The sequence below is a fragment of the Lepidochelys kempii genome, chromosome 9, assembly GCF_965140265.1.
Source record: "Lepidochelys kempii isolate rLepKem1 chromosome 9, rLepKem1.hap2, whole genome shotgun sequence".
In the NCBI taxonomy this organism is placed as follows: domain Eukaryota; kingdom Metazoa; phylum Chordata; order Testudines; family Cheloniidae; genus Lepidochelys; species Lepidochelys kempii.
The window spans coordinates 26,598,778-26,624,659 of NC_133264.1; the positions used below are offsets into that span (position 1 = coordinate 26,598,778).

At 42.0% G+C, this 25,882-nt stretch overlaps 1 protein-coding gene across 22 annotated transcripts in view; it reads right to left on the reverse strand.

Annotated features, from left to right (window-relative positions):
• The window catches only part of MBNL1 (muscleblind like splicing regulator 1), a 199,527-nt gene that overhangs the window by 54,521 nt on the left and 119,124 nt on the right, over positions 1-25,882 (reverse strand). For 3 of the 22 annotated variants that reach the window (XM_073359646.1, XM_073359644.1, XM_073359645.1), the window contains 2 exons: positions 24,924-24,964; positions 21,469-23,799 (listed from right to left, as the gene is read on the reverse strand). The exons of the other annotated variants lie outside the window; for them this stretch is intronic. In XM_073359646.1, coding sequence (XP_073215747.1) covers positions 22,396-23,799; positions 24,924-24,926 — 1,407 coding nt within the window. In that variant the 5' untranslated portion in view covers positions 24,927-24,964 and the 3' untranslated portion in view covers positions 21,469-22,395. Of the gene's footprint in view, positions 1-21,468; positions 23,800-24,923; positions 24,965-25,882 lie in introns of those variants that run through there. 22 annotated transcript variants of the gene reach the window in all.

A 25,882-nucleotide genomic window follows, 5' to 3' on the forward strand; every position in this document is an offset into this window, starting at 1 on the left:
CATAGAACACAGTATTTTTAGCTGGTAGCAGTTTATAGATAGATAAATGTGTGGTTATTCATTCATCTTTTTGGGGGCTATGTGAAGGGGCATTCTGAAATTTGCAAACATCAGGTGGGACAGAACAATAATACAAAGGCACTTGTATGATTTAGAAACAAGGACTGAAAATAACAATTAGATTCAGCTAGGAAAACTGTAAGCTAACATACAGGGGATAATCCGAAAAAGGACAAAATCTGGGAATCAGTTATGCTGAAAGAGACCTCAGAATTATCAAATGAAACATGAGTTTGCAAGGTGATCCGGATGCAAAAAAAAAAGCCTAAGCAATTTTGGACTGACTACCCAAAGACATACTGTCACGCTGCAGGAAGGTAACAGACCCTCTCTACATGGCGCCTGAATGATTGCACCTGGACCACTGCATTCAATTCTGAGCACCACATTACCAAAAATGAATTTTATTACTTTAGAAGAACTTAGAAAAAAAGACAAGCATCACACGGAGGGAATCATTTCTGAGGCAAGACTCAGAGAGTTAAAATACATATAGCTGGGAAAGACGACAACAGATCAAGTGTGTAACCATTTATAAATACACTAAGGGAGTAAAACTCAAGATTACAGAGGATTTTTGTAGAATGGTACACGTAAGTGTAAGCAGTGTCAGGATGAGCTCCACCCTGACATCTGGTGGTGAGGTGTGGCAAGTTGTGGAAAAGAACTTCAGGGGCTGAGCTCATTTGCATAGGCACACCCATCCCGCCTAGAATGAGGCCATAGCTGCCCAAATGGTCACTTTGGCTGCTGTGGGATCCCCAGTGTCTCTGTTATTGGGGCAGGAAGAATAAATTGTTATTACCCTGATTATGGGAACTGTGCTTGGAACTGTACTTGGCCTTTTGTTATGATGGAGGGACTCACCATCAACTAAGTAGCACTCGCTAGGCAAGGGTCATGGGTTCCAAAACTCTGTGAATAGAGAGAGGTTGGGGACAAGTAATAATACTTGGTGGCATGGGCCCCTTGGTGAGGGCCTTACATGCTAATTGCACTTCATCCTCTCTCCACTGTGGAATATCAGAGCTAATTTTGATTTCATTAGGAGTCTAGTTACGGGCTACTGAGCTCACTTTGGGCTAATGGTGCACCAGCACTGAGGCTCCCCTACTACAAGCTGAATTCACCAACGAGCTGAACTGACTAAGAGCTGAAATCACTGAGCGTTGTGTTAAGTAGTGTGGGAGCCTGAAGACAAATTGTGGAGAAGTTTGCGGGACGGCTGGAGTGCCTTGTGGACAGGCTGGTGGAGCAGTTCATAGGACGGCGGGAACTGCTGGTGGGATGCGGAGTAGTTCGTGGACTGGCTGGTGGAGCAGTTCGTGGGACAGCAGGAGCTCCTTGTGGGCTGCGGAGCGGAGCGGAGCTGAGCAAAGCAGTTCGTGGAGTGGCTGGTGGAGCGGAACGGAGCGAAGGCCTATGGAGCTGTGGGGCGGTCAACTTCAGATCATGTAAGGTGCCTTTTACCCCCGCCCCCATCTCCATCCAGGTTGGGAGGTAAAGCTCTGCAGATAAACTTTTGAACTCTGGGGCTGCCCTGACCAGGGACAGAGACTTTTGGGTCATTGGACTTTTGGGACTTTGGGTGATTTGGGGTTGCCGGACTCAAGAACCAAAGGGAAAGGGCATGCCCCAATTTGCTTGGGGTGGGTTTTTTGCTCATGGGTTGTGTTATGAATCCTGTTGCTGGTGTTTCCCCAACATAATGCCACATTGTTTCTCTCTGTTATTAAAAGGCTTTTTGCTACACTCAGACTAGGTGCTTGCGAGAGGGGAAGTATTGCCTCTTGGAGGCGCCCAGCGGGGGTGGTATATATTTGTCCCAGGTCACTGGGTGGGGGCTCGAGCCGGTTTGCATTGTGTTATTGGAATGGATCCCCTAGATATTGAACCCGGCCCTTGTTGCTGCCAACTCTGACCGGCAGAAGGGTTACATAAGTATAAACAGGAACAACTGAATGAAATTAAGAAAAGAAAATTTTAGGATAAGCATCCGAAAATACATCCTGACTCTGAGCTGCATTAGTCTATGGTGTCATCTCCTCATGGAAGAGGTGGAAGCCCATTGCTTGGCATTCTTAAAACTAGACTGGATAACACAACAGAAAATGTACCAATGCAAACAATCATGCATCAGCAAGGAGGGACTAGATGATTTAGTAAATCTCTTCCATCTCTAAGGTGTATATCAGAGTTTATGATAAATGGAGAAAATGACCTTGCTCAACCTTGGACAAATGGAGAAAATGCCTCATTAAAAAGACAAATGATAAAGATAAATGTGGGCATTTTTAAGTGAAGAAAGCTTCAGTGACTGCTTTCAGTTTGTGCTCTGCACAGCTTTCCCTTTTAAACCAGATTCTAGAGGATCTACCTCTAGATGAGGATTATTATTTCACAAGATCACAGTAATGGGGTTTGATTTTGTAAACACTGTACAGTGCACATAAAGCATAACATTACTGCAAGTATCATATAAGGTTTTGCTACTGAAGTGATATAAAAACAGCAAAAATAAAACAGACAGCAAGCTGGTGCACTGTATGCTTTGCAACCTTAAAATACAGCTCAGCTTGTTCATTTTAAACTTGAGTATCCAATGTGTAATATTTATTTATTCTGCTATAATTAGGTAATATTTACTTTATAATCACATATAAGAACACATTTCATAGCTGTATTTGGTCTGGGAAGGTCTTAAAATTAAGCTGCGCCTGCGCCTGCCTGCTGGGTCTGTTTACTTATGCTATTTTTAAAACACTGCAGTAGCATAATCCAAATCACAGAATACTTGCTATACCATTCTGCTCTGTGTTTATTCAAGAAACATTGCTTATAAAAAGCAAATCAGAAAGCATCTTGTTTTTCATAAGTCAACCAACACTGTACCATTAAAGTACCTCTATAGATGTTCACAGACATAAGAGAACTAAAGAGCACAAATATGCTATTTATTAAGGGTTGAAGCATTATTTGAATAGTCGCTTGTTCTTTCCCTAAGGTATTAGGCTCAACCTCTTTGCCCATATGGAGTAACTCAATTAGCCATTCACACAATTTCAGGGAACAGTCTGAAGTGACCGTACTAATTCTGTGCATCTTGTTAGACATATAACAGGTTGCTAGAGTAAGTTTAGACTAAGAGGGCCCAATCCAGCAAAACCTTACTCACACAAATAGCCCCACTGGAGCTATTCACTTGCGAGAGAACTACTCCACTCAGTAAAAAGAAAAGGAGGACTTGTGGCACTTTAGAGACTAACAAATTTATCTGAGCATAAGTTTTCGTGAGCTACAGCCGATGAAGTGAGCTGTAGCTCACGAAAGCTTATGCTCAAGTAAATGTGTTAGTCTCTAAGGTGCCACAAGTCCTCCTTTTCTTTTTCTGGATACAGACTAACACGGCTGCTACTCTGAATCCACTCAGTAAAGAGTTTTGGGGCCTATGTTCTTCTTAGTTTGAAACAATATGCAGTGCTTTCAAGTACACAAGAGTAAAATTATTAGCAAAACAATTCCTTAACCATAAACATCTTGTACATAAAGAATGATGCACACACACACAAAAACCCTACCTTTCCATTCTATCTGAGATTCTTAATATAGCACCATACTCAAAGAAAACACGCTGCTGGCATGATAATTCTCCAATTAAAAGTTGTTGCCTTAGCAACAGGTTTTAATACGTACTATAGAACATATGAGCTGGCTATGCTAACAATTCGGTCATTTGCATGCTAGCACAAAAATAAGAAAATGTATTGTGTGAAGAGAGGCGCTATCCTAAGGAACATTGGGACAGGTCCATATTTGGTATACATGCATCAAAAATGCTGAAGTGAATGGAGCTACGTTAATTTATACCAGCTGAGGCCATGATCTATCAAGTATATCCCCTTGTTCATAAGAAGTAGAAATAAAGTCCAGAAGAACATAAGGATGTGGCCAATGCCAGATGCTTCGAAGGGAATGAACAAAACAGGGCAATTATCAAGTGATCCATCCCCTGCTGTCAAGTCTTAGCATCTGGCAGTCAGAGGCTTAGGGACACCCTTGACTATCTTTGCTGATGGCCATTAACTGACCTATCCCTACATGAACTTATCTCTTTTCCTAATTGCAACAAATGTAAACGGAAATGTGGGCCAACTATTTTTCTCAATTATAACAGTACAAATCTAGATTTTACACCCCTCCCCCACTTTAATGCTTTGTTATCTTATGGTTAAATATATTACTCTGCACACAACAACATTTAGGGTCATTAGTGTTACCACTGAAATCAATGTGAAAACCTCTATATACTTCAATAGGGACAGAATCAGCCCATTAAACATTTTAAAAAGGCTTTCTCCTGAAAACACATTATCATCATATATACTTCATTATTCTTTTTGCTTTTCTCCCTTCCGCCCACACTCTGTGTTGAGATTCGTTCTAGGGAAAAACAATGCTACCCAAATCAAGGAAATGTTTGAGTCAATTGGGATGGAAAATATTCTCTTTTTTACTAATCCTGGGGAAGAAAAAGCTGATTGATTTGCTCATCTGGAGAACAAAGGAGGCAAACAATTTTAAAATCTAGAATAGAAATAAATATTTTCTGATCTCCAGTGCTAAAAACACTGTAGCTCTGATTCTAATCTCATTCATGCTAGTATAACTCTACTGACTTCCGTGGGGCTACTCCTGATTTAAACCAGCATATGTGAAATCAGAATCAGGCACAGTTTATCAAAGTCCTCTTCAAAACAGTAATCATGCTAAAACATGGACCCTTCTCCAAGAGGTCAGACACCTTGGTTTGTTTGAAGCAAATACACCCAAAGATAGCTCTCTAACTCCACTCCTATCACAGCCAGGAAAAAGAGGCCCAGTTAAATCCATCCTACATCTTTCAAAAACACTCCAGATTATCACTGGTGGTTCTGTCATTAACAGAAATAAATAATTATATGATATTCTAACACAGTGGTTCATTATGTATTCTGAATCAGTCATCAACTAAAATCTGGACTCACTCAACTTCACACCTGGATCTTTAGATGTCTGTATCAAAATCAAGTTGGTTTAGAAATAACTGGGGAAAAACCCAAGAGAGCAGCTTGTTGCCACACCCCTAAATTCTTTTGTTGAAGAACAGTAATCTCATCACACTGTAGCTGTACAATGTTAAACATTTTTGACCCAATACAAAAGAATCTCTGTTTTAGCAAGCAAAAGTGCCTTCTGCCAACAGAGATCTCAGTCATTAAAACCAAAAATTGGAAAATGGACACCATATAAAATCTGCAGTTTGCCTGTAAATTGTAAAACCACCTGTATAGATGCATATCTGTTTTGGTTCATAGAAAAGCACTTTAACAGACATGTCTCTTGTTGTGGATGTAGAGGACAGAGAGTACAATCTAATACTTTTTTTTTGTATAATAAATTGCTATCCTTTTACTATTGAGGCAGTTGTTCTGATGTCCCTGATCTTCTGAGCATACATTTTCCAAATGAATTTTTAGTTAAACAAAAATAATTACTTGAATGTGTTTTATTGACATTGGCTGGATATGAAAGGTACAAATTCCATTCTGAGTGAGTAAGCGGACATGCTTATGACTCCAAAGCAAGCAAATATCCAAAAGCCACACCTTTTTTGGATAAAGAAATATTGTATGTATGAAACAGATTTAAAAAAATCCCCACACCTAAATATTTTAGGGCCAGATTAATAACACCTTACTTTCCAGCATTCCCATTGATTTTATTGACTTACTGAAGTCAACAGGACTGGTTAGAAATGAAGGTGTTATTAAGTGCAGGTATTCACATTGAAAGGGTATCAGGATTTTGCCCTTAGTTTGCAGTTCTGGGGTACAATAGCAGCATTAGCATCATGAAGGTCTAGAGGGCTTTTTTTTTTTCTTTTTAAGCAGAGGGGATTCACATCAACAAAAAATGAAGGGAGAAAAATGAAGCTTGTTACATGCCCCACGCATTTATATATTTTGGGTAACCATATATGAGTCCATGAAAATATTAATCCTAAATAAACTACAGCTATTTTGTTTTGTTATCCAGTAGTAGTGGATGACAACAATATCTTTGCTTTAATTTATTTTTGTAAACCTAAAAAGATACAGTGAGCTCATTTATAACAGCTTTTTAAAAATCTTTCCATTGCTCATTTCCCAACTTCCCCCCCTTTTTTCCCTTGAATTTCCACTGGAGCTGGAGTTTGTAGACACAACAGAAGGGGAAGTTGACATGCATTTTTTTTTTGTTTTTCCTACAAAAATAATGGCTTTTCTAAAATAATAAATCCTCATCAGTGTTGTATATATTAAAATAAGACACACATTTATAGCCCCTCCCAAAATGCAATTACAATATACGAAGGTGCAAAATTTCACGCTGGCATGTGCAAAGGGCATTTGGATATGCACAATAATTGTAAAGATATATTCAACAGTCATGCATAAATATGTTTTTCTCCACATGTAACTGAGTGTGCTGCAAATACTACTTGTGTATGTTCAAAATTCCCTTGAAACTGTAAACTTGGAATCTTAAGGATACTCCTTATCAGATAGCAATTGCAAATATATAGTATGTCCTACTTTATGTTTGGTTTCCTTATAAAGTAGCATGTTTTGAGTCAAATTCTCCTATTAGTTATACCAGTGCAAATCCAAAATAACTGAGGACAGAATTAGACCCATAATCTTAAAAAAAAACCAACCAAAAAAAAAAAAACCCAGAAAAAAAATCCTGCTCATTAAAAACTGCTGCATATTTATCAACAGTGACACTCCGTAGTGTAACAAATTAGTGTAGCAAAACAGGCTGCCTGAGAACTTCATATTGGTAGAATTTCTGCTCCTGTTCCAAAAGTATAGACTCTAAATACTTGAACATTTTAGTACTTACGACAAACAGCTGAAGAGCTCTGATTCTACTTAACGGTGGGTAGGAGATATACATATTTAATAGCCAGTTCATTACATACTCCCTTAGTTTAGACAAAGCTCATCTGCAAGCATCTGGGATTCAATGGAATACAAATCCCATAGCAAAAGCCAATACTGTATAACTAATCTGGGCCACGTGGGGTGTGTCTACATTGCAATAAAACACACGTGGCTGGCCTTTGTCAGGTGACTCAGGCTTGTAGGGCTCAGGCTGAGGGGCTATAAAGTTAGAGAGTAAATGTTCAGAATCAGGCTGAAGCCCGGGATTGGGGACCTTCCCCCATCACAGGGTTCCAGAGCCTGGGTTCCAGCCCAAGCCCAAATCAGCTGACGTGCTAGCCCTGGGGTGTTTTATTGCAATGCAGACCTACCCCTAGAAACTTCCTGGTTATCGCTACATTGTACAACATAGCCATTTATAAAATCACAGTGCTAGCATGGCTAGAACTCAGACCCTGCTTCTCCAAAAGCAAAGGCCCTTAGCATTTGAGCTAAAGAAGTATCTCCATTAGCTATTAGCTGTATATGGCCCATATGACACACAGTTCTGATTCCATCTAGCAGAATCACACGCAGTCTATTACAGTATGATGGACTGTATTGTGATTGATAGCACAGGTGGACTAAAGATGCAGAAGCTTATTTTAAGACGTATACTTGTGAATTACAACACACAAAAGCGCTGTGTTAATATACTTGAACAACTTAATGTAAAATATAACCCTGCAATCTACTTGTAACGTGGTCCAAATCCAGATAACAGGTTCCTTTTAATTTCTGCTTCAGGCAGCATTATCTCTGTTGATTTTGCATGCTAATCTACCACCATTTTGATAGGAAACATGCTACTGCAAGCTCCTCCCCACTGCTAACCTGCCTAATTTTTCTTGCCCTGCCTATGGGTCATATGCCTATTTGGCAGACAGAAAGATGGCCTTGTGGAGAACAGGACAATGTTCCCCACTGCAGATCCCTAACAGGTTTTCTCTGCAGCTTTGTTCCCACAGCAAGTGAAAGTATATGGGCCAAAGTTACTATCCACTTTCAGCAGAAATCAACACTGAAAGAGCTGCAGAGAGCCCGTAGGGAAAACTTGAGTAACAAAAGACTGTAAACCTACACTTTAACACTCTATCACTGTTGCCAGCTTTTCCTCTTGGACTTTGGAGTCTATTCTCTGTTCTCCAGTGAACAAAAATCTTCCTTCCCCAAACCCCCATTGCTTGCTTCAGCATGTAACCTACTAGCAAACTTCATCCATTCCTCTCCAGAAGAAACGTGTGTGTTCCATTTCAAAACTCACTACTCTGTCCCGGGAAACATTGTTTCAAGTTCCATTTAGTTAAAGGGATTAAGCTTTAAAGGACTGGACAACTCAGGAGATGGACAAAGATATGGAGCCTTCCTTCCTTTCATTCTTGCCCAGAGAAGTGGTGGCCTATCTGACCTAATTATCTGTGGCCTACATGTACGGAATTGCTGGACTACGATCAGTTCTTAGCAAGAGTGTCCAAATTAAAAAAACCCACACTCACTATCATAATTGGCACTATTAGGCACACTTCTTGGCAGTCTCAGTAGAGAGGTCAAGCAATGAATGCACAGTGGAGACTGAATTACCTTTTCCTCCTTAGAAATGGCTCTTCCAGGGCAAGGCTGAAACACACTGGCATGACATTATGGGAAAATATGCACAGCTGATTGTATGAAACTGATCTGTGGATAATATATCACAGATCTTCAGTTTCCAGTGGAATCAGTCCATATCTTTGATGAATGCTACACTCATTTAGAAGGTTTAATAACTGTCCCCTTAACTCGTCCTGGGAATCCTGCCCCCTCCCCCAGTTTCTCTCTCTCTCTCTTTTGGCCCATGGTATGGTTTACCTCCTATCCAATATACCTACATGGCCTCTAGCCATTCAGCTTCCCATTTCCAGAGTGCCTCTGCACTGCAGCCCTCACTTCCTTCTGGTATTATCCACTCTTATACTTTCCCTGTTTGAGTAAGTAATTTATCCAATTACCATAATTTTTCCTAGTATCCAAGTAAATATTTTTTGCTATTGCTGCATGTTGTAAATTCAGAGCAATCACAATTTAACTGCAGTCAGCCTATATACCAGAGACCCAAACTGTGCCCTAGCACTAATTGCTTAGGCAGGTTATCATGAAATTTAATCTGCACTGATCAATTTTAATTGAGGGGAGCTAGAAATAAACAATGAGTCTTGCTTTTTATAGTACATGTATTTGGCAGAAGAAAACTGAGAGTTTTGGAAGACTGTTGCCATTCCTAATTCTGCATTGGTACAGCTAAGGCTCCACTTGATTTTTTTGAAGCGGGGGAAGATTTCCTACTGGCTTTGCTTAAAACTACTGTAGGTTTACATCTCTCCAGCTAAGAGGATTTAAGGTCAAATTATTTCATACTGGTATTTGTCTATTCTGTTATACATTAAGCCTACTGTTCAGTAAATAAGATTATATAAATCCTCTCTTATTCTGTTACTCTAATGTGTTGTACTATGCAACTGAACTACTCTGGTAAGTCTCAAGCACAATCTCTCTTTTACTCAACTCAGAAAATTCATGCTAACCATGAACTAGTCTCAGGCAAAGACCTGAGTAAAGGGTATTACATAAGCTGAGTTGCCTGAGTAGTAACCCCCAGGGATGTTGTTTCCCAGGGACTTCCCATTCAGGCACAATTCATCTGGTGCTCTCCTCTTGCACTGACAAGGAATAATCTACATTAGCCCTTTATAGGGTACAGCATATTTCCCCTGCCAGGTCCACTGGCCTGCATGCAAGAGGAAACTGAGCCATGGCTTTGTCCATTTGCTCATGCAGGGAGCATTTGGTGTGCCTGGTGCTGCAGTCACAGTAGTACAGAGTGGGTCAACTGCCCTCCTTCAACTGCCCTGCACATCCGCATTCAGCCACGGCACAATCTAGCCCCATCTCTGGATCTCTGTGAGCAGGTGGAGTTCCCACTGTGCTTTAAAAACAGAGCATGCACAGCCCATACATAGCCCAATCTTACCATCTACTTGTGCTTTGGCTTTATTGGTAGTTGAAAAACCACCACCACAAAGTAATACTCCCCAAGACTGTCTGCTGCAAGGATTTCCCTGCTCAGACATTGCTGCTCCAGACCCTAATTTTCTTTGGGGTGCCAACTTTCTAGTTGCACAAAACTGAACACCCTAGCCCTGCCCCTTCCTGAGGCCCTGGCCCCTGCTCACTACATGCTCCCTCCCTTCGTGGCTCCCCGTCCACAGGCACTGCCCCACCCCCTCCCCAGCTCCTATTGGCCTGACAGCCTGGTGGAGTTATAGGCTTCTACGGTCACGAGTCAGCAGAATTCACTCAGCAGCTTTATGCAACGTTCTTTTAGCAATTGCTAACAGGGTGGGTCAATAGCAAAGCCCTGCCATCCTGTTTGCCATCCTTTTTATTAAACGAAAGATAACACCACTCTCAAAATGTCTTTAGGTCAAGGAGTTCAGAAGAGCTCTTGTTCTCCATAGAATAAAAATTCATTTAGCAGATGTTCCTCAATATGTACTGTTAAGAGCTAACTTTATACACTGCAAGCCCCTTCCTACCCCCCCTCACAAACAGCCCTTGCCCTGAAACAACTGATGTTAGTAAGCTCTTAGCATCTGAATGTAACTGAAAATAAACATGTTCATCCCAGAAGAGTCTCTTCAGTGATGCTCATACAGGACTTGCTGAATCCGGTATGAGATAGTAATTTTATCAATATTTATTGTATTTAAAATTTTGGGGTTACCTCCTCTGGTCACCACCCAGTCTGAGCAGCTGTGTGCTGGGCAGATATGGAGTAAGACACTATCCTTACCACTAGCTATGGAACAGCTACAGAGCTGTGCCCCATGTGAGGCTTTTCAGAGAATCCTGTACACTTGCCAGTTTCTGCTATTTTAAATGACACTGATCTCACTTCTGTAGATTGCAGGAAGGAAGAATCCCATGTACTGCTGCAGACTAGACCGAGTAGCTAGGCAGCAGTTCTGCAGAAAAGGACCTAAGGGTTATGGTGGACGAGAAGCTCGATATGAGTCTACAGTGTGCCCTTGTCACCAAGAAGGTTAATGGCCTTTTGGGCTGTATAAGTAGGAGTATTGCCAGCAGATCGAGGGACGAGATCATTCCCCTCTATTCGGCATTGATGAGGCCTCATCTGGAGTACTGTATCCAGTTTTGGGCACCACACTACAAGAAGGATGTGGAAAAATTGGAAAGCGTCCAGCAGAAGGCAACAAAAATGATCAGGGGCTAGAGCACATAATTTATGAGGAGAGGCTGAGGGAACGGGGATTATTTAATCTACAGAAGAGAAGAAAGGACCGGGGGAAGTGGGCAGAATTTGATAGCTGCTTTCAACTACCTGAAAGGGGGTTCCAAAGAGGATGGATCTAGACTGTTCTCATTGGTACCAGATGACAGAACAAGGAGTAATGGTCTCAAGTTGCAGTGGGGGAGGTTTAGGTTGGATGTTAGGAAAAACTTTTTCACTAGGAGGGTGGTGAAGAACTGGAATGGGTTACCTAGGGAGGCGTGGAATCTCCTTCCTTAGAGATTTTTAAGGTCAGGCTTGACAAAGTCCTGGCTGGGATGAATAAATTGGGGATTAGGTCCTGCTGTGAGCAGGGGGTTGGACTAGATGACCTCCTGAGGTCCCTTCCAACCCTGAGATTCTATGATTCTACGTACACAGGCATAAACCTGGAGAAGTTCCACTGCTATCAGCTGTATGACTAGATCTGTGCTAGTGCAAAATCAGTGTAAGCAAGATCAGAATTGGAACCACAGAGCTTAGTTTTCAAATGTGGATGCTAAAATCCCACATTTGTGCATGTAAATGAGTACTGAGGCATACAAAACAAGTATTTGTATCAGGAGTTAAGTATGAAAGCAGAGCACCTGGTTTAGCTGCCTAAATTTGAAAACTGGGCCCACCGTGGAAATAGTTTATTTAACATGATATCACCTTGGGGTTACCTTTGTTTCCTTTGCAATTAGTATTTAATTACTTTACTACACACTTGTTATTTGGATCTCTAGACAGATTCACAGTAAATTACTGACTAACCTCAGTCAACTCTGAAGAGGAATTTGATTACGTTTTCACTAGTTTTGAAACACATCTGTGCAAAGCCTGTGGTATCCAGATGCTTGCACATCCTTCCTTTCATTTAGCATTTTCCAAGCTTATCAGTGGTATGCCCCAGCACAAGTAAAGCCTATGTCATTCTGCACAGAACCTTTTTGAAGACTGTCATTAAAGTAAGAGACACACAGCAGTGGAATGAAGCAGAGTGAAGGAAGGCAGTGTCCAAATTTCTCTACGCAGCTCTGCTGATGCACTTTAGACCTCACTTGCAGCAACACACCTACTACTCCAGTCCTGGGCCTCTCTTTAGTGGACACGAAACAGTGTGGTTACTTTGTAAGACCCATGGACAGGTATCTGGATGTTCCAAACAGTCATTTTCACATGTGACCTAAATCCAGATAGTGAATTCAGGTCTCCAGAGAGAAAAGGCTGTGCACTCATCTCCTAAATGCCATTTACCTTATCCCAGTTATGTGTCTGGCACACAAGGATGTCAATAGGTGTTCTCAGTGCACTGGCTTCTCCACTGGAGAAAATCTAGGTTCAAATTCTGCATTAAGGTCTCAAGAGGAAATGGGTTTGGAGACCTCATCCTTTTGTCAAAGTCACAAAACCAGCACAAAGTTTCGCAAGATCAGAAGTGAAGCCAAGGACTAGATTGGCAGGGATTTTTCAGTTCATGGCTAGAGCACTCCCAGCACCTACCTACACTTTGTCTGGAGCGATGACAGATTTATTCTCATGAGCAATGAATTCACACAAATGTTTTTGAAAGGACAACAAAAAACTTGTTACTCATGTTAAGAGATTTTGATTAAGTGAGCATTCTTTGTTGAGAGCATGATCACTCATCCTGTATATTAAGGCAGTGGTCCTCAACCAGGGGTACACAGAGGTCTTCGAGGGGGTACACCAACTCATCTAGATATTTGCCTAGTTTTACAACAGGCTACATAAAAAGCACTAGCAAAGTCAGTACAAACTAAAATTTCATACAGACAAAATGAGAAAGTAAATAATTTTTCAGTGATAGTGTGCTGTGATACTTTTGTATTTTTATGTATGAGTCTGTAAGCACATAGCTTTTAAGTGAAGTGAAATTTGGGTGTATGCAAGACAAATCCGACTCCTAAAAAGGGTACAATAGTTTGGAAAGGTGAGAACCACTGTTTTAAGGACTTCTATTATCTGATGTGATGAAACATGGCCAGTTGGGAGCATTTGATCAGATAAAAAAGCATGTTTCCAAGCAGGAAGCATGCAACAGATCAGACACCGTAATGCAAATGTGTGATTTTATACTGTTAACAAAACACTGTAGAGAGCTGTCCCTTAACTTTTTTATGTTGACCAGCTGCCTGATCTCTACATGCCAATGACCCTTCAGTAATGAAAACAGATGCATACCCAATATAGTGGGTGCAAGCACCTGGACATGCAAAAGTGGAGGGCTGGGACTGAAACTCTGGTCCCATCACTGAAATACAATACTTGCAAAAGCACTTTCTCAGAACCACAGGTGACAGTAATAACCTCTAAAAAAATACAATCAACTGAATCTGATTATTAAGATTAGTAATACTGGCTGTATTAGTAATACTGAATATTCTTGCAGACAATTTATTTTGATTCAGTATTGTTTGCACCAATTAAGAAAGGAGCACTTTAGTAACTGGAGATAATTTATCAGGATTCTGGAACTGAGCTACAGTTCCAACTGCGTAGATAAACAATTGAGGCTGCCTCAGGGAATCACTGAATTAGTAAAATAGAAATAAGAAATATTTCAAACCAGCTAATTTCATTCTGTGAAAAGTATTTCTCCATTAACTAAAATGAACTCTCCTGTGATATGCAAGAAGTCAAAGGACTTGCTGGCAGAAAAGAGAGTGGATGATGATAGATGTGGCAATCTATGTCTATCTGTCTTGTTAACAGCTCAAAAAGCCCTTCAAGACCTCATCTGTTTTCACAATTATCACCACCACATTCTGATCCACCCTAGACACACTTCTCTTGTTTGGTAAATTGTATCTAAATTGTCCAGTGAATGACAGATCCATTTCACTTCCCTGACAATAGCATCCTGCCCATTTTCAGCCTGTATCCTCTGATCTCAAGTTGACACCACAGGCTAGCTGATCAAAGCAAATATGGGAGCTGTCACTGTGGATCTGTCACCACGACAGGCTTGAGTGACTGTAGTGTTGCTCTCTGATAATCTATAATAGAGCTGAGGAAATACTGCTCTCAATGCTGTTGCTTACTCCTTGAGATATTGGTCTCTGACACAGCTTGCAGAAATCTGCACAGACATTTTCCAGCAGAAGATGTCTCCGAACATTTTTGTTTTCTGTTGATGTAACAGGAGGAGACAGCTGAACTAATCATACACATCCAGGAGTCAAATAGGGCAGGGGGGAAGACAATGAGGTTCTAGGTGATAACTTTTACTGGACTAAGCAAGCTAAGGAAGTTTCTTATTTGTAATAACTAGGAGCATAATCCTGCAATGCCTTCAAAAGCTCTCAGGAGCTTGAAAAGAGGTGCTCAGAAGCTTGCAGGATCCTGCTTGAATTACTGGAAAACATACTAAATAGCATGCTTAGTACATTCATTAACACACGGAGGAGACAAGCTGCATTTTATAACCTGTCAACATTCATGGCTTTTAGAATTTCTGAGTTGGCAGGAATGTTACATGGTATGTTACACCAGAAAAATAAAAATGACAGGAAGCTAGATTAAATATATTTTTTCAGATACCCCCAACTCTGTGCTGATTAAACTCAACTTTGTTTTAAGCCCCAGGGACATGAGTTTGCTTGGCCTCTGTCTTTATGTATTACATCAGTTGAGCTCATGGCAAATACTCCATTCAATAAGGTTCTTTGACCTGGTCTACACCTAAAACTTAGGTTGATCTAGCTACGTTGCTGTGCCCTGAGCTCTGTAGTTAGGTCAACTTAACACCTGCTTCCTCCTGGATGTAGCTGCAGCTAGGTGTAGGTTCTTCCATCATCCTTCCTAGTACCTCTAGGAGAGGAGGATTACCTAGATTGACAGAAAAACTCTTTTGTTGATGTAGGAAGCATCTACACTATGGCATTTACAATGGCACACAAGCAGCACCATACCTGTGCCACAGACACACCCTGACAGCATGAGATGCTGAGTCACTGATTCCAGTGAATGGTTTGAATAATCAGCAGCAGATAAATCAGTTCTTAAATCCTTAGCCAAAGAGGGAAAAGAGGAAAACGTGAAGGACTGATGAAATAATATGAGAAATATGATGATTAATGTAGACTCAGAATTTAAAAAAAGAAAAACCCACAAAAATAGTACAGTATTGTGAATTTCTACTAAACAAATGTTTTCACAGAATGACGGCAAAGCTATTCAGAGTGCTCTTGCTGAATATTTTCTTTTTAAATGCTGAAACTGAGTAGCACACGACTGTTTATTTTATGGTAGCTGCATAAAATCATAGAATGGTGATGAGCTATTTTCTAATAGTATCTGTCTACTTAAATTACTTTTTACCATGTTCTATGACATGACGCTTCTCATATTCCTTAAATGGATGCCAGAGGCACAGCTGCCGTCTCTAAACTGTAAAGTATCATATTATTTCTGTTAATTAATGGCAAAAATATGAAGCCCTACCTGCAGATAATTTTCCTTAACAACTCAACAACCAAAATAAGTGACATTACTGAATAAGGAATTTAATGTTACTCATTTTTATCACAAGTAGAAAATCTACAGAGAATGACTGGAAGATGGCATTCAAGAGCTTGTTCACCTGCCTAACTGAAAGCAATATTTTTTTGTTCATTATTATTCATATAAACTCTAATTTGATTTTGCACCTTCAGTTATATCCCCAATTATATCAGATTTTGGCATTTACCAATAATAATAATAAACTATAAGCTAACTACTTCCTTAACATTTAGATATGTCCCCACTTAAAAATAAATGTAGCATAACAAGACAATTTACAGAGCCCTTCAGATGAATGATCACTCTATGCTTTATGGAGACAGGTGGGAAACAGGAAGATGATGCTTTTGCAAAGTATAATATCTCACATAGGCAGAAAAGAAAAAAATGTTAATAACCATCATATTTTGCATGTTTATACCTCATCTCTCTCTGAGAATCTCAAAGTATTTACAAACATTAATGAACAGTGGCCGGATCCATTGTCCATTGAATTTATTGGAAAGACTCCCACTGGATCTGGTCTTAAGACTCAGAAAAACCCTGACAGGGAGGTATTATTAACTCCATTTTTTAAAGGGATAGAGAGGTTGAGGGAAGCATAGGCAGTGTGTCACAGAAATGGGAACATAACCCAGCTCTCCTGATTCCCCGTTCTATGCTTTAGTTTAGCCCCAAGATAGTACTTCCACATCCATATGTCAGAAAGATCCATGAAGATCTTTGTGTATGTTACTGAGCGAAGGGGAAAGGGGGAGGTAGCAGGGGTGGGTGGGGACACATCTGTCAAATTTCAGAGTAACAGCCGTGTTAGTCTGTATTCGCAAAAAGAAAAGGAGTACTTGTGGCACCTTAGAGACTAACCAATTTATTTGAGCATGAGCTTTCATGAGCTACAGCTCACTTCACCGATGAAGTGAGCTGTAGCTCACGAAAGCTCATGCTGAAATAAATTGGTTAGTCTCTAAGGTGCCACAAGTACTCCTTTTCTATCTGTCAAATTGTGCATACTTTATATAAATGTAAAAACCAAACTAAGTGTCCAAAAGTACAGTCCTTACTCAGGTATAACTTGAGAGATTGGGACTGGTGAATGAGTGAAGACTACAGGACTGAGCCCTAGGTGACATAAGAGAGCAGTCGTGGGATAGTCTGCAGTACAACTCAGAGATGACATTTAAATTTGAGCTGCAGAAGGCTGTTTATATGAGTCGAACCTTGGCGTAACACTCTGTGCAAGATTGCTAGCTGACAACTGCTTACCTAATAGGTTCCCTTCCTCATAATAATCTTAAAACTGCTGCTTGCCCATTCAACTGGTAATGAAAAGTTGTTCCAAAGCACACATCACCTAGTAAGGAGACTGGAATGGCTCCAAGTGCAGGAACAAAGGAAACTACTGAAACCATAAAGTAAGATTAAAAATGAAATGACTGCATCATGATCTCATTAGGAATGTAATTTTTTTTTGTCTGTGTGAGAGTATGGACTGAGTCAGAAAAGGGGCAATTACAGTTTTTCTTTTTAAAATATTTGAACCTGGTGCTCAGTTTGGGATTGTTAGCATTGACACATGGTCAATAGTGACTGAAAGTCTTTATCTTCTGGTGACCTGGCACAATAACTTCAACAGGTATCCTCAAGGAACAAAAATGAATATCAAGGCCCACTAATTGGCCCTTTCATTAGCTGTCCTTGCAGAGACGCCAAGAAATGAATGGGTATGGGGACTGATTTACCCTCTCGTCTTGAGTGATAGTCCCATTGGTACAAGACTGCAGCACATTCCATAGAGCACTCTCTGTTGACAGTGCAAGACTACAATCTGTTGCTGAGATAGCAAGAACTTAAGAACTTGCAGCAGCTGTTCAGCACTTCAGTGTGTGTTAGGACATTACAGTGCCTTTGCCTTTTGACTTCCAGCCACATTAGTTGTGGAGAAAGGCAGGGAACCTGATAATGACTCAGCACGGGGTGAGGGAAGGGATAATGATTCTGATTTGTGCTCAGGTAATGAGCCTGTTAAGGAAAAGGCTTGTCAGTGAAAGTGTTTCTCTATACAACAATTGTATGCACAGTAATCCCATTGCTTACCTTACGATCTTAAGAGTGTGTCTGCTCTTCACTAGTAAAAAAATCAGATCCCTGTATAGCAGCTATATATTATGTATATTTGACCTGTTAATATACGAACAGTATATGCCCAAGGGGTTACATTATCAGGGAGATTTATTTGATATGTTTCAATATATCAGTAAGAATCTTTTTTTCAGAGGCTATTTTTATAATCAGTTCTCCTCTACTTCATGAAGTTCTTGGAGGCCTAACTTCTTCCTTGTTTTTATTTTTCATTGACTTTAAGTTCTCCCTAAAAATCAAACTTTTTAACATAAGCAATAAATAACAAAACACAAAAAACCCTCAAAACAGAGCCTGCTTATCAGACTGACTTTCTCAAACCCTCACACCGGTTTAAATCTGTGTCTTTTAAGGGAGTCTAAGTCTGTAATATAGTGTTATATATTTCACCACAGAAAAGAAGAAAACAGTTTTGACCGAAAAAAACCCCAAACCAATAAAACGCACTCTGAGTTTTAATTAAGTGGTTGAAGTATGTATGTATTCTGTTCCTAAAGAAAAGTACCAAATTAAAAGTACTTTATTCATGATGATGGCCCTGAGAATTTCACAACTGAAACTGATTTTTATAGCCCTGTACTTCTTTAAAATTGCAGAAATGCAATAATATCTATTGACTGGTACAACAAGATAAACAGCAACATACAGATTTTCTCAAAGATATTTGAACTTGTTTACAAATCTGTGGCACAAAACCAATACATTAGTCACAGTGTTAACAATGCAAGGTTTTAAAGTATTAACACAACTTTTGCCTTTGTTGATTTTATCACATTTATATAATTTCAGTAAATTCCTTCAGTAAACAGTAAGGGTTCTATTGTGCCTTTAGCCCCTGATTCAGTAAACCATTCTTGTTTAGAAAGACCACAGAAGCAAGAAATCACCTTTAAACTATTCTTTTCTGGATCTCAGCAGTAAAGAGTAAGAAATTCTGCCCCTGCTGCCTCCCCACCAATTCTGGGGATCAAGCACTGGCACTGGCTCAAACTGTGTTCTCTTTGCGCTTCCTAGAAACTAGGACTGCCGCTGTGTCCCGCATTTGCACAAGGAGCTCCAACTTGTGCACTTATTTAAGGCCAGGCACAGCTGAGTCCAAACCCTAAGGGACCCAGAACACAAGACACATTCAAACAAAACCATCCAGTTGGTGCCTGCACACTTATTTAGACACTAATTGAAGAAATCCTGTACAAGAATGATTTTTCCTTTCAAAAAATTACAGAGAGTCAGCAGATACAGCACAACACATAAGGCCAAATCCTGCTTCCAGGAATGTCAATGGAAGTCCTGTCATGACTTCAGTAGGAGCAGGCATTAAGCTGCCTTTAAAGGGCTTTTAAGCTCAGCAAATTTTGTTATTTTTATGAGGCTCAATCCTGCTACCCTCAGTCACTGATTAATTCTGCTTGGCTAAAATCTGTGCTCATTTAGGACTTGATGTTGATGCCACTGAAGTTAATGGCAAATCTCCCATTGACTTCTTTAGTACAGGATCAGGCTCTTATATCCAATGCAACCTGAATGAAGTCAGTGGGTGTGTAACGGCCACAAGGGCTCAATCCTGCAAGGTGCTGAGCACAATGGCCTGATCCTACAAAGTGTGTGTTTAATTTTAAACAGAGGAAAAGTCTCATTAAAGTCAGTGGGACTAGATGTGTGCTTAACTACTTTGTTGAATTGGGACTTTAATGTCTCATTTAAGCTTAAAACAAACAGCAAATAGTTGCCCCCCAAAGAATTTTCCTAACTCTTCTCAGTTAATATATAACAAGTGGTGCTAACTGCTCCACAAAGCCATGCTAGTCTCACTCTGCTGCTAAAGTACCACTGAATTAAGAAAGGTTACTATAATTAGTAACTCGGCTTTGCAAAGCAGTGAATGGTATCCAAAACATATCACTTCTTGGTGCAAAACTGTCTCTCTCTTGGGTAAATGAGAAGGAACTAATCAATGAAAACATGACAGTGAAGGTGGGAATTTTATAATTGAGGCATGTTTTTATTTATTAGGCCAATTAAGTGTGATTAACTTGCAGACTACCCCAGCTCAGCCCTGGTCTACACTAGGACTTTAGGTCGAATTTAGCAGTGTTAAATCGATGTAAACCTGCACCCGTCCACACGATGAAGCCCTTTATTTCGACTTAAAGGGCTCTTAAAATCGATTTCCTTACTCCACCTCTGACAAGTGGATTAGCGCTTAAATCGGCCTTGCCGGCTCGAATTTGGGGTACTGTGGACACAATTCGATGGTATTGGCCTCTGGGAGCTATCCCAGAGTGCTCCATTGTGACCGCTCTGGACAGCACTCTCAACTCAGATGCACTGGCCAGGTAGACAGGAAAAGAACCGTGAACTTTTGAATCTCATTTCCTGTTTGACCAGCGTGGCAAGCTGCAGGTGACCATGCAGAGCTCATCAGCAGAGGTGACCATGATGGAGTCCCAGAATCGCAAAAGAGCTCCCGCATGGACCGAACGGGAGGTACGGGATCTGATCGCTGTTTGGGGAGAGGAATCCGCGCTATCAGAACTCCGTTCCAGTTTTCGAAATGCCAAAACCTTTGTCAAAATCTCCCAGGGCATGAAGGACAGAGGCCAAAATAGGGACCCGAAGCAGTACCGCATGAAACTGAAGGAGCTGAGGCAAGCCTACCAGAAAACCAGAGAGGCGAACGGCCGCTCCGGGTCGGAGCCCCAAACATGCCGCTTCTATGATGAGCTGCATGCCATTTTAGGGGGTTCAGCCACCACTACCCCAGCCATGTTGTTTGACTCCTTCAATGGAGATGGAGGCAACACGGAAGCAGGTTTTGGGAACGAAGAAGAAGATGATGATGATGATGATGATGATGAGGTTGTACATAGCTCACAGCAAGCAAGCGGAGAAACCAGTTTTCCCGACAGCCAGGAACTGTTTCTCACCCTGGACCTGGAGCCACTACCCCCTGAACCCACCCAAGGCTGCTTCCTGGACCCGGCAGGCAGAGAAGGGACCTCCGGTGAGTGTACCTTTTAAAATACTATGGTTTAAAAGCAAGCATGTGAAAGGATTACTTTGCCCTGGCATTCACGGCTCTCCTGGATGTACTCCCAAAGCCTTTGCAAAAGGTTTCTGGGGAGGGCAGCCTTATTGCGTCCTTCATGGTAGGACACTTTACCACTCCAGGCCAGTAACACATACTCGGGAATCATTGTACAACAAAGCATTGCAGTGTATGTTTGCTGGTGTTCAAACAACATCCATTCTTTATCTCTCTGAGTTATCCTCAGAAGAGTGAGATATAATTCATGGTCACCTGGTTGAAATAGAGTGCTTTTCTTCAGGGGACACTCAGAGGAGCCCGTTCCCACTGGGCTGTTTGCCTGTGGCTAAACAGAAATGTTCCCCGCTGTTAGCCACAGGGAGGTGGGAGGGTTGAGGGGGTAGCCACGCGGTGGGGGGAGGCAAAATGCGACCTTGTAACGAAAGCACATGTGCTCTGTACGTAATGTTAACACCAAGGTATACCCTAAAAGAGTGTAGCCACTGTTTTATAAAATGTGTCTTTTTAAATACCGCTGTCCCTTTTTTTTTCTCCACCAGCTGCATGTGTTTCAATGATCACAGGATCTTCTCCTTCCCAGAGGCTAGTGAAGATTAGAAAGAAAAAAAAACACACTCAAGATGAAATGTTCTCCGAGCTCATGCTGTCCTCCCGCACTGACAAAGCACAGACAAATGCGTGGAGGCAAATAATGTCAGAGTGCAGGAAAGCACAAAATGACCGGGAGGAAAGGTGGCATGCTGAAGAGAGTAAGTGGCGGGTTGAAAACAGGGCTGAAGCTCAAATGTGGTGGGATCGTGATGAGAGGAGGCAGAATTCAATGCTGAGGCTGCTGGAGGACCAAACCAGTATGCTCCAGTGTATGGTTGAGCTGCAGCAAAGGCAGCTGGAGCACAGACTGCCACTACAGCTCCTGTGTAACCAACCGCCCTCCTCCCCAAGTTTCATAGCCTCCACACCCAGATGCCCAAGAACGCGGTGGGGAGGCCACCGGCCAACCAGCCACTGCGCCACAGAGGATTGCCCCAAAAAAAGAAGGCTGGCATTCAATAAATTTTAAAGTTGTAAACTGTTAAAGTGCTGTGTGGCATTTTCCTTCCCTCCTCCACCACCCCTCCTGGGCTACCTTGGTAGTCATCCCCCTATTTGTGTGATGAATGAATAAAGAATGCATGAATGTGAAGCAACAATGACTTTATTGCCTCTGCAAGCAGTGATCGAAGGGAGGAGGGGAGAGTGGTTAGCTTACAGGGAAGTAGAGTGAACCAAGGGGCGGGGGGTTTCATCAAGGAGAAACAAACAGAAGTTCACACCGTAGCCTGGACAGTCATGAAACTGGTTTTCAAAGCTTCTCTGATGCGTACCGCGCCCTCCTGTGCTCTTCTAACTGCCCTGGTGTCTGGCTGCGCGTAACCAGCAGCCAGGCGATTTGCCTCAACCTCCCACCCCGCCATAAACGTCTCCCCCTTACTCTCACAGATATTGTGGAGCACACAGCAAGCAGTAATAACAGTGGGAATATTGGTTTCGCTGAGGTCTAAGCGAGTCAGTAAACTGCGCCAGCGCGCCTTTAAACGTCCAAATGCACATTCTACCACCATTCTGCACTTGCTCAGCCTGTAGTTCAACAGCTCCTGACTACTGTCCAGGCTGCCTGTGTATGGCTTTATGAGCCATGGCATTAAGGGGTAGGCTGGGTCCCCAAGGATACATATAGGCATTTCAACATCCCCAACAGTTATTTTCTGGTCTGGGAAGAAAGTCCCTTCCTGCAGCTTTTGAAACAGACCAGAGTTCCTGAAGATGCGAGCGTCATGTACCTTTCCTGGCCATCCCACTTTGATGTTGGTGAAACGTCCCTTGTGATCCACCAGAGCTTGCAGCACTATTGAAAAGTACCCCTTGCGGTTTATGTACTTGGCGGTTTGGTGCTCCGGTGCCAAGATAGGGATATGGGTTCCGTCTATGGCCCCACCACAGTTAGGGAATCCCATTGCAGCAAAGCCATCCACTATGACCTGCACATTTCCCAGGGTCACTACCCTTGATATCAGCAGATCTTTGATTGCGTGGGCTACTTGCATCACAGCAGCCCCAACAGTAGATTTGCCCACTCCAAATTGAGTCCTAACTGACCGGTAGGTGTCTGGCGTTGCAAGCTTCCACAGGGCTATCGCCACTCGCTTCTCAACTGTGAGGGATGCTCTCATCTTGGTATTCATGCGCTTCAGGGCAGGGGAAAGCAAGTCACAAAGTTCCATGAAAGTGCCCTTACGCATGCAAAAGTTTCGCAGCCACTGGGAATCGTCCCAGACCTGCAACACTATGCGGTCCCACCAGTCTGTGCTTGTTTCCCGAGCCCAGAATCGGCGTTCCACAGCATGAACCTGCCCCATTAGCACCATGATGCATGCATTGGCAGGGCCCATGCTTTCAGAGAAATCTGTGTCCATGTCCTGATCACTCACGTGACCGCGCTGACGTCGTCTCCTCGCCCAGTATCGCTTTGCCAGGTTCTGGTGCTGCATATACTGCTGGATAATGCGTGTGGTGTTGAATGTGCTCCTAATTGCCAAAGTGAGCTGAGCGGCCTCCATGCTTGCCTTGGTATGGTGTCCGCACAGAAAAAAGGCGCGGAACGATTGTCTGCCGTTGCTCTGACGGAGGGAGGGGCGACTGACGACATGGCTTACAGGGTTGGCTTCAGGGAGCTAAAATCAACAAAGGGGGTGGCTTTACACCAAGGAGTATTTCAGGCAGGACTTCACGGAGGGTTCCAATAAGAATTGGTGCACCTAAGTTATTGTTCTTATTGGAACAAGGAGGTTAGTCTGGCCTCTGATTGATACATGGCTAGATTTACCTCGCTGCACCTTCTCTGTGAGTGACTACAGTGTGACCTAGAGGAATGAGTCCCCTAGACAGGGGAGGGGGGGAAGCAAACGAGTACAAAACAAATCTGGTCTATTTCTTGTTTTGATCCACTCCATCTATCTTTTACATCTTTGGCTGGCAGCAGACGGTGCAGGAGGACTGCATGCCATCCACATCTCCTGGCTGCTCGGCAGAAGATGGTACAGTACGACTGCTAGACATCCTCATCTCTTGCCTGCCCGGCAGAAGATGGTACAATACGACTGCTAGCAATCCGTATCGCCTGCCTGCTCACCATAAGACGGTTCAATAGGACTGACTGCAGGACTAAAGAGAATGACCTGGTCAAGTCACTCCAAATTTAGTCCCTGCGCCCATGTCTGCCCAGGCGCTCCCAGCCGACGTGGCCAGGAGCACCTCGGACACGACGATGACGGCTACCAGTCATATTGCACCGTCTGCTGCCACAAGGCAAGGGTTTGCTGCTTCTGTGTAGCAATGCCGTACCGCGTCTGCCAGCACCCAGGAGACATATGGTGATGGTTACCTGAGCGGGCTCCATGCTTGCCGTGGTATGGCGTCTGCACAGGTAACTCAGGAAAAAAGGCGCGAAACTATTGTCTGCCCTTGCTTTCACGGAGGGAGGGAGTGAACGGGGGCCTGACGATATGTACCCAGAACCACCCGCGACAATGTTTTAGCCCCATCAGGCATTAGGATCTCAACCCAGAATTCCAATGGGCAGCGGAGACTGCGGGAACTGTGGGATAGCTACTCACAGTGCAACGCTCCGCAAGTCGACTCTAGCCTCGGTACTGTGGAAGTACTCCGCCGAGTTAATGCACTTAGAGCATTTTCTGTGGGGACACACACACTCAAATATATAAAAACGATTTCTAAAAAACCGACTTCTATAAATTCGACCTTATTCCGTAGTGTAGACATACCCTCAGACTCTCACCATTTCAGTTCACTCTGGTGCTCTGCTGCAGTGCAGAAACGCTGCTTGAAAGAACGGGTTTGTTCAGTTTTATTTAAGGTATGTCATTATGAACAGCTTGCTCATGCCACGGTTTCAACCAGCTGATCCCACCCACAATAAAACAAAACAACCACCACCACCACACATTATTTTATCTATGAAAAGCTGCAGTCAGCTATTCTCATTTATACAGTTAAGTGAGCTAAGCAATGTTATTACCAAATTTCAATCATTGATTTAATACTTTTTCCTTATTGAAGGTTTTTATGTTTTATTAGTGAGGTGAAAATGGGCCTTTTTGTGCCACTGCTGCCCAGTGAGGGTCATTTTACATTCATAACCCAAATTTATACCAGTATAAACGGATATAAAAACATAAGCAAGCATTTCTGAATTTGGATCAGCATATAACATAGTGGAAAAATAATAGGCTATGATCAGAGATCATCACATTTTAAAAGTTAGTGTCTATATTGACCAGTAACGCTACTGAATTAAAAATCTTGACTAACTTCCATTTATCCTTGACCTGTGTATTTTGAGGAAGATTCTTGCTTTGTTTGTAAATGCTGTTTTTCCTTTTTGGGATGGCTCAGAGAAAAGCCAGGCAAGTTATACCAACCACTAAACGGGCTTAAAATATTTATATACATTGTTTTCTCTGAATTAATTTAATGAATTTAGTACTCAGGAAAAGTGCAAGCCTTGGAGAATGAAATCCTTATTAATCTGGAGAAATGTAGTCTAGACAAAATTACTATCAGGTGGGTGCCCAGCTGATTTAAAGACCATATTTGGAGAGTAGTTATCAATGGTTCACTGTCAAACTGGAAGGGTGTAACTAATGGGGCCCCACAAGAGCCAGTTCTGGGTCCAGTACTATTCAATATTTTCATTAACGACTTGTATAATGGAGTAGGATCTGGAGGTTATAGTAG